This window comes from Pseudorca crassidens, chromosome X, assembly GCF_039906515.1.
Source record: "Pseudorca crassidens isolate mPseCra1 chromosome X, mPseCra1.hap1, whole genome shotgun sequence".
NCBI lineage: Eukaryota > Metazoa > Chordata > Mammalia > Artiodactyla > Delphinidae > Pseudorca > Pseudorca crassidens.
In genome coordinates this window covers 133,405,337-133,421,154 of record NC_090317.1, presented here as the reverse complement: position 1 = coordinate 133,421,154, position 15,818 = coordinate 133,405,337, and the positions used below count along the sequence as shown (strand labels likewise).

Here is a 15,818-nt window from a genome sequence, read left to right as displayed (position 1 = left end):
GCAGACCCCAGCACGCCTGTGCTCACAGGCGCCCAGGCCCCGTCCCGCAGACCCCAGCACGCCTGTGCTCACAGGCGCCCAGGCCCCGTCCCGCAGACCCCAGCACGCCTGTGCTCACAGGCGCCCAGGCCCCGTCCCTGTCCTACAGACCCCAGCACGCCTGTGCTCACAGGCGCCCAGGCCCCGTCCCGCAGACCCCACGGTGACAGGTGCCCAGGCCCCGTCCCGCAGACCCCAGCACGCCTGTGCTCACAGGCGCCCAGGCCCCGTCCCGCAGACCCCAGCACGCCTGTGCTCACAGGCGCCCAGGCCCCGTCCCGCAGACCCCAGCACGCCTGTGCTCACAGGCGCCCAGGCCCCGTCCCGCAGACCCCAGCACGCCTGTGCTCACAGGCGCCCAGGCCCCGTCCCGCAGACCCCACGGTGACAGGTGCCCAGGCCCCGTCCCTGTGCCACAGACCCCATGGAGACAGGTGTCCAGGCCCCGTCCCTGTGCCACAGACCCCATGGTGACAGGTGTCCAGGCCCCGTCCCTGTGCCACAGACCCCATGGAGACAGGTGCCCAGGCCCCCTCCCACAGACCCCATGGTGACAGGTGTCCAGGCCCCGTCCCTGGGCCACAGACCCCATGGTGACAGGTGTCCAGGCCCCATCCCTGTCCTACAGACCCCATAGTGACAGGTGTCCAGGCCCCGTCCCGCAGACCCCACGGTGACAGGTGTCCAGGCCCCCTTTCTTACCCCGTGTCCTACAGAATTCCCTACCCCTCTGTTGAGGGTCTTTCCATGAGTCACGGGGTGAGAGCCCTGATAGATGCCCTAATGGCGGCAGGAAGCCCCTAGGACCTGGTCCCCCTAAAGATGGTGGGGCAGAGGGTTAGGGTGGTCACATGACCCTTGATCAACACACTAAGGAAGGCTCACGTCTCTCCCTTTCCAGGACCCACAAGTCAGAGCCGCCCCTCTGGCACAAACTGCGAGTGAGAGAACAGGGGACACAGGACACCCTCAAAGCCACCAGCGCCCAAGAGTCCCAGGCCCCCTTGAAAGTGTTTGTTTCACCCGGATGTTTCTACCCCAGGGTCCTCGGCGCCTCTGTGCTAAGCAAGAACACCACCTGCGTGGCTGGCAGGGTTTAATGACTCAGGGCACCCGGTACAACTGGACACATTGGGGATCACGAGATTCATGGCTGAGGACCAGCTGCTTGGGGTCGCACTCAGCATTCCTCTTCTCCTCAAGTTCCGGCCCAGGGCAAGGAAGCCGACGGGAGACGCTGGGGAGACAGAGCCCCAAGGGCGGGGGATGTGAACGACGCAGACACGTGGTCCAGCACAGACACACCTGCACGCGCCTGGCAGATCACGGTCTCCCCGGCGGGTGGCTAACCCTAGAAGACCTCCTGGGTCACGTCGGCGATGCCCGTCATCTGGCAACTTCTGGCCCACAGCTGTCGCTGAAGCTCCAGGTCGTACGTGACCCCCAGAGACTTGGTCTCTTTCTCGTTGTAAAGATAGCAGCCCCCACGGCCTTCCAGCGCTGGGGTGACCGCCGCGTAGACGGAGGTCCGGGCTCCCTCATCCGGGGTCTGCAGGGAGGAGGGAAGAAGAACAGAAGTCAATTTTCAGAGCAGAGACACGGGGGTCGCCACGCTCACAGACACTGTGGGTGAGACAGCACCTCCGACCTTCTTCCATGGACTCAGGCGCAAAGCCGGGCCGGACACGGTGGGGCAGCCCAGCCTCCATGGGTGCAGGAAGGTGAACCCAAGTGGGCTGTACTTCCACATTGGGTTAATCCATTTCGATAGATGCATACGAAGGCCCCAGTGTAAATACTCAGGTCTCCAACTCTTTTCTAAAAAGTTTATTTTTATTGAAGTAGAGTTGTTTACAACGCGGTGTTCGTTTCTGCTGTATGGCCAACGCCTGATGAAACCGAAATGCTTGCTCGTTGGCTCAGAGCAGATGACGGTTCCGCCTCTGTGTTGAACGCACGACATTTAGCAATTTGAGGTGGAAACGTCGAGACGGCAGAAAGGTTCTTGGTTTCCATGCAGTGAGAAGAGTTACAGCAGGAGAACTGTAAGTTCAAGAAAAAGCTTGAAAGGCTGAGAAGAGATTGAGAAAAGTGGACCTCGGGCAGTAGGAGGGAAGGAGGAAGGTTTGAACGCCAGACACCCTGTGTTTTGGGTTGGGAGCTGGTCCCTGGGCATGGTCAGTGGATTAGAAGAAGACGTGGGGTGGTGGGGTGTATATATATAACTCTGTGTGTGTGTGTGATGGAGTATTACTCAGCCATGGAAAAGAATGACATAATGCCATTTGCAGCAACATGGATGGACCTAGAGATTATCGTACTAAGTGAGGTCAGACAAAGACAAATACCATATGACATCACTTATATGCAGAGTCTAAAAAGTAATACAAATGAACTTATTTATGAAACACAAACAGATTCACAAACAGAAAACAGAGCTACAGATATCAAAGGGGAAACGGGGGCAGGGATAAATTAGGAGTTTGGGACTAACAGACACACACTATTATATGTAAAGGTCCTACTGTACAGCACAGGGAACTATATTCAAAATCTTGTAAGAACCTGTAATTGAAAAGAATCAGAAAAAGAACATATATATATAAAACTGAACCACTTTTCTGTACACCTGAAACACTGTAAATCAACTATAATTTTTTAAAAACTGCAAAAAAAAAAAAAAAAAGAACCAGTGGATTAAAAGAACCAGGCAGAGAAGTTCAAGGGATTAGACCTTGTGGGAAGTGAGGGGCTTTGGGGCTACGGTTCAGTGTCCAGAAACCTACATAATCCCCTCATCTTACTGTCATGACGATGACTTTTCAGGAGCTCATCGCACGTAACACACTTTTGGAAATCCGCTGAACGCGCCTAGCCCTGGTCCTTCTCGTGTGCCTCTAAGAGCGTACCATTGTGGGACCCTCAGGTACACACGCAGGCCAGGAAACAACCCCACGGTCACATTTTTCTGGATTCAGACGTGCTCAAAAGGGCTATCTCGGAAGTCGTGATGACAAATATCCCCCGCCACTTACAATCGGGCTGGAGAAGGTTAAGAAGAGAAGTGCAGGGCAAAGCTTCCTTTACTCCACGGAGCCGTCTGACAGGCAGAGAAGCCGCGACTCTGAAGGTATTGTCTGGAAGACCAACACCTCCCCGTGTGATCTCCCAAGAGGGCTGTGTACCCACCTGCCAAAAGCACTGGACATGACAAAGATGGGAAACTGCGGAGGGCAGCCAGGTTAACTGTTCCTTTGATGTTACCGGGTCCCATACTCAAGGAAGCAAGATCCTGGGACTCTACGGTCAAGACATGAGTTGACGAAGACTATCTGGAACATATGGGCGTCTCCCAGGAGGAACCTGAAGGTTTGCAAGAAAGTCCGCAGAGGGGAACACGCGTTATTGGAAAGCCTGTGTTCTCATGTGCTGGGACGGGGTGGGAAGGGGTGGCCATGGGGTCAGGAGGGGTCAGGGGTCACGCCTCTTCAGGAAAAAACATTCATTTCACTGTAGCAACGAGCTCCTTTAGACAGGATTCTACTACTTTTTTATGGAGATAAAGTTATACAATGTTATATATGTCAGTTATAAAGTATAAAGCATATTGATCTGACACGCAGTCTTATGAAGACTCCTAAGTGTTTTGGGGTTTTTTCCCCAAGTGCTGATAGGGGTTTTTTCATCTTATTTTAGGTGCAGTTTCCAACTTTTAGAAACACGTAGGTCACCTATTCCACCAGCCCCAAGTCTCATCCTTGTCAATTTGTCAGTGTTGCTCCGATGCTTTCTCACATCCGGTTTTCTGTATATGCCATTCTTTTCAGATGTATTAAACAAAAATCCTCCAAGAAAAAAGGATTTACTCATTTAAATAGGAGACGCTGCCTGCACGTCGCATGTGCCCTGAGTCTGTTTTCTGGGAATGGAGGTTGGATTTACCTGTCTTCCTGGGGCAGTGGCTAGGACCAGGGTTCTGTTTCCACCTCAACTGTGATTCGATTCTGGTGCTGTCCACCCAGAGGTGGCAAAGCCTCTGCGTGTTTATGGCCTCGGTTCTCCTTAACGGTGCTCACCACACGTCTCTGGGGTCCTCCTGCACTCCGGACCCACTGACTATAGATACTGGGGTACCCAGGACCCCCGCAGGGCTGAGGATTTCCAAGAACGACTCACAGAATCCAAGACGGCATCTCCTTGTGATTCCACTTGTGATAAAATCCAGACCAGGCACAGCCACGTGCAGAGCGTGGGCCGCAGGGTGAGAGCTGGGAGGGTCCCACACATACATTTTCCAGGTGATTTTCCGTTATACATTATCACAAGACAGAGGAACTGCTCTTCCCTTCAGTGGTGTCTGAGACGTTCTTGTTAGGATGGATGTACACCTCCTTGGCCAACAGATCCTTCAATCGGCTCCTGGGACGAGCTTGCTTCGTAAGTCAACCGTCCTCCAGGCCGAGGATTCAGGGGTCCATGCCCGGAAACCCCCTGCCGTGTTTCACCCCCAGAGTGAGTCACCTCCATCAGAAACACCTGCTCTGTTGCAGCCGCAGGCTCCCCCGCTCCTGGGATTTCCCTGGGATGTGTCCAGCCCTCTTTTTAGAGGCTGCTTCTTTTGGGTCCTCCAGCAGGCCGTATCTGGGGGTCCATTTCCCCCACAGGTTGGAAGTCCTCTTGTCTGGGTAACAGTGCTTGTGATCCGCATGTCCAACTAAGACACAAGGATGGCAGTTTCAGAAGGTACTGCCTGTGGTGTGCCGGACATGAGCGTGGGATGCCCAAAGGACACAGCACTGGGCCCAAAATTCAGCTACTGTCAGGAGACGGGATTGCAATGGAAATCTGTTGATCATCCTGTTTCTGAAGGAAAGGGACTTCGAAGCACAGATACCCCCGTGCACACACAGTCACACGCACTCACACATTTACACCCACACACACACACATTCACTTGCACACACATATACCCCCATGCACACACACACATTCACATGCACACACATATACCCCCATGCACACACACATATACACCCATTCACACACACATTCACGTGCACACACACGGATTTACATGCACACATTCACATGCACACACATATACCCCCATGCACACACACGTATACACCCATCCACACACACATTCACATGCACACACACATATACCCCATGCATAGTCACATGCACACACATATACACCCATCCACACACACTCACATGCACACACACATATACACCCATCCACACACACATTCACACACACATTTACATGCACACATTCACATGCACACACACCCATGCACACATGCATTCACATGTACACACACCCATGCACACATATACACCCATCCACACATTCACACACATATACCCCCATGCAGTCACATGCACACACACCCATACACACAGTCACATGCACTCATACATATACACCCATACACACATTCACATGCACAATCACATGCACACACATTCACATGCACACACATATACCCCATGCACAGTCACATGCACACAGTCACATGCACACACATATACTGCCATGCACACACATTCATAGGCACACACACATACCCTCATGCACACATTCACACACACGTGCATTCACATGCACACACATATACACCCATGCACACAAATACACTTACATGCATGTACACACACTCACCCAGGGTGGCCCTGCCCAGCCAGGTAGTTCTCTGACACAGAAAAGGACAGGAAAAAAAAAGAGCTGTTCTTCGTGCTCACGTATCTCACGGAGAATTAATCTCATCCACTTATCCCACTTAAACACATGATAGATGCTGGGCTAAAAACAGCCACCCCCGAGCATTTGCAGAACATTTCCAAGCCCTGGGCAGATGATAAAGATAGAAGAAATGAGACTTCATTTGTACTTTTTAATTCCTAAATGTTTTGACAGCTCACGAAATGGACGGTTTTATGCATTTCTTCTTCCCGACATCCGATGTCACTGTCCTAACCCTCACCCATCAGGGTGATGGTACATCATGCCTGAGTGAAAGGAAGGAAGTCTGGTAGACGCTGAGATGCACACGTGTGTATAAGCAGGCACACGTGCACTCGGTCACATGCACAACACACACCCCCTCCCACGCCCAACGTTAACTTTGGGACAGTTAGCTACCTCCTCTGGAGGAGGGAGTGGCACCAAAGAATTGCGGGTCCCAGGACCAGGGTTCAATTTCTGCATCACCTCTCGTGACCCAGGAGACCTTGCTAAAGCCACCACTCTCTGTTAGCCTCAGCTTCCTCACCCAGATGCCAGGTGTTTGTGTGGGTGTCCGGCCCCCGACGCTCAGGTTCTGCCACATAGACCTGAGACCAGCAACGTCCATGGCGGGTGGGAGATGCTTCTTAAACAGGTGTCCAGTGAATGCATACGTCCTGCTATGGATGGAATGTGTGCAACCCCCGAGTTCATACACTGAAGCTCTTATCCCCAACGGGGTGCTATTAGGAGATGGAGCCTTTGGGAGGGGATTAGGGTTAGATGAGGTCATGAGGGTGGGGCCCCCAGGATGGGATTAGTGTCCTTAAAAGAAAAGAAGATGCCCCAGAGCTCCCTCTCCACCACGTGAGGACACGGCAAGAAGGCGGCATCTGTAAGCCAGGAAGACAGCCTTGCCAGGGACTAATCTGCCCACACCGTAATCTCAGACTCCCAGCCTCCGAAACCTGGAGAAACAAATGTCTGTTGTTTAAGCTGCCCAGTCTGCAGTGTTCTACTGGGGCAGCCTGAGCTGATGACTACATGTCCCAACTCTGTATTTAAATGAGAATGTCTTCAGGTTATCCAAAAAGCATGAAGAGGAAATAACCAGCACACCTTTCCCCAAAGCCTTTTGAGCTAGAACCCAACAGACAAAAGAGGTCATGGTACTGGTCCAAGCAGCTTCAGTGGGAGCAGCAGAAACTCCTGCAGCACTTACGTGTGCCAGGCGCTGCCCTGAACACCACGAGGGAATCCTTCTGAAGCATCCCCCACCCCCATTCCTAATGATGCCTTCGAAACACGTCTCGGAAACATCCCCGTGGCACCCAGGCTGTGCTGGATATTGGAAAACACGTCGTAAATGTTGGCACATTTAACCTGTATTCCAACACCACGGCGTGCACACACACACAGCCTCTAATTTACAGAGGAGGACATGCAGGGATTTTTTAACATATTAAAAGCGATTCAGTTTTATGAATGAACACATACTAAATTCACAGTTCATCGCCTAAATAATGCATTTCAAAAATCCGCTGCAGGATCCTTGATCAAAATAAAGATGACAAGCGTTCAGGCAACATCCTTGTTCTGATGATACCGTGGACCTGAGGACGGTACCTCCTACAATTTTAAAAATGAAGGCTGTACCTCCCAGGTACACCTGCTGCAGCTCCCAGCACAACTGGATTACCTGTCCCTGTTCACTTGTCATTGATAGGAGCTCTTCCAAGCACGATGAAGTGTGTTTCCTGGGTGCCATGGGCTGGGAAATGAGAGTCGGATTCTGAAGAGATAACAAGATGCTCTAAACAGTGGTCCCTCTGGGATAAATAACATCTCCCATTTTACCTGCAGCTTAAAAAAAAAAAAACTAAGATCCTCTTGGAGACTTGTAAGAAGGCAGAGATGTCTCAAATGGGAAGCCAAACCCCAGTAGGAAACAGGGTGGCTTTTAATCAGAGGCTTCGGAATCCCTGAAGGACAGACGCACGCCGGGGGCTCGGGGCGCAGGGCTGGGGAGAGCACCGTGTATTTACAGCTGAAGTTTTTCTCTGCATGAAACCAAAAAGCCAAGAGAGATCATTTAGATAAGAGCCCCGCGCCCCTGGAGCGGAAAACCAGCAGAGGTGATGGGTCGAGGGCTGGGCGCAAGCGCACAAAAACTAAATAAATAAAATAAAGCGAAGGAAAGAGAGCAGAGGGTGGGGTTCACACGGTGCATAACAGAGCCGCGAGCTGTGTGCGGTGAGAGGGGAACACGAATGCCTTATAACTACGTAATTATCCAGGGCTTTACAGTGTTGCAAATGCTTTCCCGTGTATTATGTCAGCAATGCTCACAACAGTCTTAGGAGATGGTATTATCCAGAATTAACAAATTACGAAAACGAGGGGCAGAGAGGACGGAGGGGAGGTGCTGCACGGAATGGCCAGGTCTTGCTTCTTCCAGAGACTCCAACCCTCCCCATCTTCCTCATCAGTCATGATGGGTGCGTCACCCACACCCACGGCCTCGTGGGTCACCTCCCTTCCTGCCTGCATGTTTGCAACCACAAATTCCATCTGCACCTCTGAGCTGCACACAGACGCTCAGAGCAGCCCAGCTGGCACCCAGAGATAGAGACCCTACGGACACACCTCAGGGTCAATCACCCTTCCATCCCCACCCGCCAGTTCCCCCGTTTCCTGGACAGCCACCACCATGCGCCCCGACTTCCCTGAGTCAGAAACCCCAAATGACCCGAGTCTTTCTTGGTTCACTTTCCACGGGCAACCAGTCAAGAATGCGTGACTTGGTCTCTAGAATCATTTTCAAAACGAACTCCTTCTGCCCCTCTGCACCGGCCTCTAACCAGACCCCAGGCCCATCCCACCACGCCCTCCAGTCCACAGGCTGCTCTGTAGGCTGGGTGCATCTGATCCTACAACATCGCTGTTTTGGGGTTTTTTTTGAAGTACAGTTGATTTACAATGCTGTGCTAATTTCTGCTGCAAAGTGACTCAGTTGTACACATAGAGACACTTTCTTTCTTCATATTCTTTTCCATGATGGTTTATCACAGGATAGAGAAGAGTTCCCTGTGCTCTACAGTAGGACCTTGTTGTTTATCCATTCTATATATAATAGTTGGTATCTGCTAATCCCGAACTCCCACCCATCCCTCCCCCATCTCCCCTCCCCCTTGGCAACCACAACTGTGTTCTGTGTGTCTGTGGGTGTGTTTCTGTTTCGTAGATAGGTTCATTTGTGCCATATTTTAGATTCCACATGTAAGTGAGATCACATGGCATTTGTCTTTCTCTGTGTGACTTACTTCACTTAGTACGATCATCTCCAGGTCCTTCCATGTTGCTGCAAGTGGCATTATTCTATTCATTTTCATGGCTGAGTAATATTCCATTGTATACATGTACCACACCTTCTTTACCCATTCACCTGTTGATGGACATTTGGGTGGCTTCCATGTCTTGGCTATTGTAAACAGTGCTGCTAGGAACACTGGGGTGCACGTATCTTTCTGAATTAGAGTTTTGTCTGGATATATGTCCAGGAGTGGGATTGCTAGATCATATGGTAGTTCTATTTTTAGTTTTCTGAGGAATCTCCATACTGTTTTCCACAGTGGCTGCACCAACTTACATTCCCCCCAACAGTGTAGGAGGGTTCCCTTCTTCTCCACACCCTCTCCAGCATTTGTTATTTGTAGACTTTTTAACGATGGTCATTCTGACCAGTGTGAGGTGATACCTCACTGTAGTATCGATTTGCATTTCTCTAATAATTAGTGATGTTGAGTATCTTCTTGTGTGCCTACTGGCCATCTGTAATAACACCACTATTGACATCCGTTATCGGGCGTCCTGGGAAGAGGTCCAGACCCAACATCTAAGACACTCACTGGGGCTGGGACCAGTTGTCCTGGGGAGAATGGAGATGGGGGTAGCTCACACCATTTGTGGGGATCTGGGGTTCTGATGAGGGACCCAGCAGACAAGGGAGAAATGACAGTATGGCCACCCTCATCTTGAGCTATTTCTGCATCACTGATGGTCCCAGCCTGGTTCAGGCTCCTTGGACCTTAGCCCAGCCTTCAACCCTCTCCAAGGGCTGCATCTTTTGTGTCCTGCGTCCACTGCAAGGGCAGATCATTGACACCGTCCTCCTCCTTTCAGCACTCATGAAGATTGCTGAGGAAGGGAGTACCCACTGCCTGGTACGATGTTGGGACATACCTCCCGATGCCCTACTAACTGTCTTCACAGCTCTGTGCAGAGAGATGTCACGAGTCTGAAGGACATCACGCCCTAACCCCCTGCTCCATGCCTCCTAGGGAATCCCATCTGAGGTGATGTGATCTTTTTTTTTTTTCCTAAGGTGTATAGAAAATGGGAGATGTTATTTATCCCAGAGGGAGCACTGTTTAGAGCATCTTCCTGTCTATTCAGAATCCGATATGCATTTCCCAGCACACGGCACCCAGGAAACACACTCCATCATGCCTGGTGCGTGACGTGCACCATCCTCAGATCACGGTATCGGAAGGACAAGGATGTTTCCTGAAAGCTTGTCACCTTTGCTTCGATCAAGGACCCTACAGCGGATTTCTGAAAGACTTTATTTAGACTATACTATAAACTGTGAATTTTAATATATGTTCATTCATAAAACCGAATCGTTTCTAATGTTAAAAAAAAAAATCCCTCCACGTTCCCCTCGGTAAACTGGGGGCAGGATTCGTGCCCGCCCCGTGGTCTTGGAATACAGATTAAACACGCCGATGTTTACAAAGTGCTGTGCGACATCCAGCACGTCGTGGGCGTCATCTGGGCGTTTCTAAGACGTGCGTCAAAGGTCTCATCAGGACGGGAGGGGCTGATGCTTCAAGAAGGATTCCCTCGTGGCGTCCGGGGCAGCGCCCGGCACAGGTAGGTGACGCAGGCGCCCACCTGAGAGGTGAGTCTTATCAACGTGCCCCAGAAAGGCAGGATCTGAAGGCAAGGAGCTTAAAAAGCCACAAGGTGATGGTCTGGACACTTGAGATCTAAGGAGAGAGGAGAGTGTCTGAATTTCCTCTGGGGGCTCTTGGGAATCATCACAAAATCGTGGCTCAAAACAGCACAAAGGTATCATCTTCTTCAAATCCTAAGAGGTCGGGAGCATACAGTGGATCTGGGCGAAAATCCAGGTGCGGGCAGCGCTGTATTCCTTCTCGAGGTGTCGTGGGGAGAGTGTTTCCTTGCCTCTTTCAGCTCTGAGAGGCCACTGCATCCCCTGGCCCGTGGTCCTCTGTTCCACCTTCAAAGCCAGGAAGCCATGACCTCTGCTTCTGCCGTCACTTCTCCCTCTCTAACCCTCAGCCCCCCAGCCTCTCTTATGAGGACCCCTGTGATGACCTTGGGCTTCCCCTGGGTCACCCAGCATCTCCGGCGAGAGGCTGACCTCCAAGGAGCCTGGAGTCATGGATGGCGGGTCCCTATGACATGATGGAATGTCAACTGGGGGTGTCACATGTCTTAAGCTGCTGGGACAGCGTGCTTGCACCTGGATGCTTGGTCCCCGACAACGGAGCAGCTCAGGACGCAGAGGTGAGACAGAAGGCTCCCTGGACGTGTGTCCCTGAGGTGCTTAACCAGGCCTCTCAGCCGCTGAGCGCATCCATCCAAGAACCAGACTTTCCGATCCGTCTTCACTGGACAGATTTCGATGCGTGGTGAAGGGAACCAACCACGGCCAGCCACATATGTTATTCTGACAAGGGCACACTGCACAGGGGAGATGTGATCGTTTGTAATTGGAGACCTGATAAAGGGAATTTCAAAGGGCTTATTGGACAGGAGCCCCGACCAGGGGACCAGAGGTAGTCAGCATTGAAAATCGTGGTACAATTTTTTCGTGGTACGCGTTGACCTTGAGGGGGTGCGGGAAGGCAGCCAGGATGACACCCCCAAATGCAAGGGTCCGACGGCCTCTGGGAGATGCAGGTTTTTCTGTATCGGAGCTAGATTTGATTTATGATGCTACTAACTGCTTCCTAGACGCCTGAAGGGCACTCACTCCCTCTGAAGACCTTCCCTGACCCTACGGCACAGACAAATGGAATGGTCTTGACTTGCTTGTAGAAAGAACCAATTAAGCCTCTTATCTTTATGAATGTAGCAACCTGCTGGGTTGTTTCAAGGTACTAACTGGTTTACCCAGGGGACCGGCTCTGAATTTGGAATCAAGTCCACGGCTTTTGATAACATGTAGAATAGAGGTTTCGGAGTGATAGAAAAGAATGCCATTAAATGACATAAAGGGACATAAAGGGACATAAAGACACATAAATCCTCTACACTCCCCCCCGGGCCCCCAGGGACTGAGGGCACACCCTTGAAGACTTCACACAATGCATGCACACACACGTACGTGTAACGAAATAATATGTATAATGATGACATACAATCATTACAAAGGTGACATCAGAGCCTGCCACTGTCCTACAACTTTTTTCTTTTTACAACTCACATCACTTTTGCTTTATTACCATGGTAACAAATAGGCTTCCACTATGGAATGCTACAGTTTCCATAATTTCCTCTCTTATATATAAAAGCACCATTACTCAGTGCCCTGTGGTTGCACTTTTAAACCCAAATGTGCGTGTGATGATCAAAAGATTTTTTAAAAATGATTCGCAGGTGCAAGCTTCACCTCCATGTTCGACCACAAAGAAAGAACACCACGTACTCTCTCGGGATGTACAGGGATTCCTGGAGGAATAGGGAGTATGTCGAAGCGTGGATGTTTTGCTAGCGAAAGAACGTAAAATTTGAAAAATTTTAACATCCTTTGCTTGAGAATTGAGAGACTAAAAGGTGAGCTGAGAAGAAGCAAACTGAAAAGAGTTAATGAAGGTCTAAACGGAGCCCAGGGGAGTAGCTGACTTCATTCAACTGGAATCAGGAGCATTCCCGAGCTGGAGGAAAGAGGTTTAGTAAAAACACATCAAGTCTAACACTGGAAACAGACGATTCTATCGATAGGAGGATGCTGCCAGAACTAACCACAGAAGAGGAAGAAACCCTCAAGCAAGCAACAAGCATGGAAGGCATTTTGAAAGCGGACTTAGAATTCCTTTTCTGAAAACTCCCAAACCCTGAGAGTTTTCAAAGGGAATCGTTCCACTTTTCAAAAGCTTCTCATGACAATTAGACTATTCCGAGCAAAAGGGCAGGAAATAGAAAGCTTCTTAATTCTCTCTCTCTTTTCTTTTTCTTTTTTTTTAAACAAATCATCAAAACTTTACCATCCACACTTGTCAAAAAACAGCACAGAAAGGGGATCTCCAGCTCCAGGATAAATATCACTAAGCAAGTGCGCAGTGAAGTCGCTGGGGAACAGAATCCCACAGAATGAGGCTCCACGACGGTCAGAATCATTCGAGAAATAAAGACCACCCCTTCTAGGGAATGTACTGACCCACACCACCCACATAAGGGAGGAAAGGAAACTAAAATGCAGTCCCCTCTCTAGGTCAGAGCCAGCCAGCTTTGTCTGCAAACGGCCAGACAAGAAATGCTTTTGACTTCTGTGGGCTTTTCGGTTTCTGTTGTAACTTCTCAACTCTGCCTTTGTAACATGAAAGCAGCCACGTGTGCCAATAAAACTTTATTCTCAAAACCATGCAGCCAACCCATAGTTGTCTAACCCTGTGCCCCGTAGGTCAGGTCTTTATAAAATTAAACTGATACTTTATTTTTTAAAAAGTAAGATAGGAGGACTTCCCTGGCGGCGCAGTGGTTATGAATCCGCCTGCCAATGCAGGGGACACAGGTTCGAGCCCTGGTCCGGGAAGATCCCACCTGCCGCAGAGCAACTAAGCCCGTGAGCCACAACTACTGAGCCCGTGCGCCACAACTACTGAAGCCCGTGTGCCTAGAGCCCGAGCTCTGCCACAAGAGAAACCACCACAATGAGAAGCCCGCACACCACAACGAAGAGCAGCCCCCGCTCGCCGCAACTAAGAGAAAGCCCGCGCACAGCAACAAAGACCCAACGCAGCCAAACATAAATATATAAATTTCTCAAAAAAAAAGCAAGATAGGAATGATATACAACATAGCATACGATAAAGTATAATATACAAAGGACAATAGGTATAAGTATTCTTCAGAGAGAAACATTAGATGTTTTCCCTTCAAAATAACAAATTAGCTACCAGGACAAATGATACATGAGCTACTATTTAATTGCCTAGAGAGTAGATGGGGACATTTCCAAAAGCAGCACACAAAGGAGACAGTCTGATCCATATATGCAGATTAAATAAGCATATGGCTAAAAAAAAATTGAGATTGAAAATCTATTAGAAAGTAGAAGGTGTCAGGGATGGAACTGGTAAAATCATGTTTTTGTCTCTTCTTTTTTTGTTGTTTTTTTAAAATGAAATAGACATTTATTTTCTTTAACATTGTTTTCCTATATTTTGAAATTATATTTCCCTGTTCCCACATACCATGAATCACAAAGCCATCACCACAGGCAGTACAGGCTCAGAGTATACTGAACATTGTCATCAGTGAGGCCGTTATAATGGGATTCTTCTGATAATGGGATAGAAATTTTGGAATCTCAATATTTCTTTTTTTATAAATTTATTCATTCATTCATTCATTTATTTTTGGCTGCGTTGGGTCTTTGTTGCTGCATGCGGGCTTTCTCTAGTTGCCACGAGTGGGGGCTACTCTTCTTTGTGGTGCGCGGGCTTCTCATTGCAGTGGCTTCTCTTGTTGTGGAGCACGGGCTCTAGGCGCACGGGCTTCAGGAGCTGTGGCACGCGGGCTCAGTAGTTGTGGCTCACGGGCTCTAGAGCACAGGCTCAGTAGTTGTGGTGCACGGGCTACGTTGCTCCGCAGCATGTGGGATCTTCCCAGACCAGGACTCGAACCCGTGTCCCCTGCATTGCCAGGTGGATTCTGAACCACTGGGCCACCAGGGAAGCCCCGTATTTAATATATCAAAATTACTTGAGAAGGAATCATGTCCCTTGAATAAATAATCTTCCATATAACTATGTGCATCTAGGAAGTTATAAATCAACGTGCATTCCACAAATGATATATGCCACATACTCCATCTATATGTATGCATGTATATGTACGAGTGTGCAGATATACACACAGATATACATGTATCTATTTTTTTGTTTCTCCATTTTCAAAGTATTTTTCTCCTATGTGCCAATATCTTTCTCCTATGTTCCAATATCTTCTCCTATGTTCCAATATCTTTGGTTATAACCATACAATATTACTTTCTTGTATGTTCTTGAAGCAGAAAATACAAAGGAAAAAGTACTGGCAACATACATAACCGATACAAACCAACAGCCAGAATAAGGAACAGAGATGAATCCAAAACACAAAGGCTAAACACACCCTAGAAACACGGGGAAGAGGCATTTCCCGGAAGCCAGCGTCCAGATGCCAAATAATCCCACGGACACCGTTCCACCACAAGGATACTGCGGAAAATGCAAATGCAAATTAAAACACAGCAAATGCCATTTCCTGCTCCAGGACTGAAGAGCTCGGCAGTGGACCCAAGCTGGCAAAGACTGAAAAGTCCAACACTTAACGCATATGATGAAGATGTAAACCCCTGGGAATTCTCAGTACCTGGACTGTGCACTGGGAAAACCAAATGGAATTCCCAGGAAACGTGAACATGTGAGAACCTTCTAGCCTTAAAATGTCACTGCCTGCGATATTCCCTAAAGAAAGTGAGATGTGGAGATCCATGGAGGACCCTTCACGGCAAAGCTGCGGTAACAGGAAAGAACCGGAAAGAACCCAAGTGTCCTTGACCCTGAGAATGGATCTGAACCATGATGTATGTGCAGGTGGACGACTTCACAGGGATGGTAAGCAATAACCTACTTCTACATGCATCAACATGGGCAGATCGCCGACATTTAATACTAAGTGCTTTGGGGTAAACTGTGACCCCTCAAAAGACATGTTGAAGCCCTAGTCCCTGAACAGGACTGTATTTGGA

At 49.4% G+C, this 15,818-nt stretch overlaps 1 protein-coding gene across 2 annotated transcripts in view; it reads right to left on the bottom strand.

Annotated features, from left to right (window-relative positions):
- Positions 1 to 1,118: 1,118 nt before the first annotated feature.
- LOC137217415 (dehydrogenase/reductase SDR family member on chromosome X-like) overlaps positions 1,119 to 15,818 on the bottom strand; it is a 194,835-nt gene continuing 180,135 nt past the window's right edge. For both annotated transcript variants that reach the window (XM_067724211.1, XM_067724212.1), the window contains exon 7: positions 1,119 to 1,588. In XM_067724211.1, coding sequence (XP_067580312.1) covers positions 1,391 to 1,588 — 198 coding nt within the window. In that variant the 3' untranslated portion in view covers positions 1,119 to 1,390. The remainder of the gene's footprint in view (positions 1,589 to 15,818) is intronic.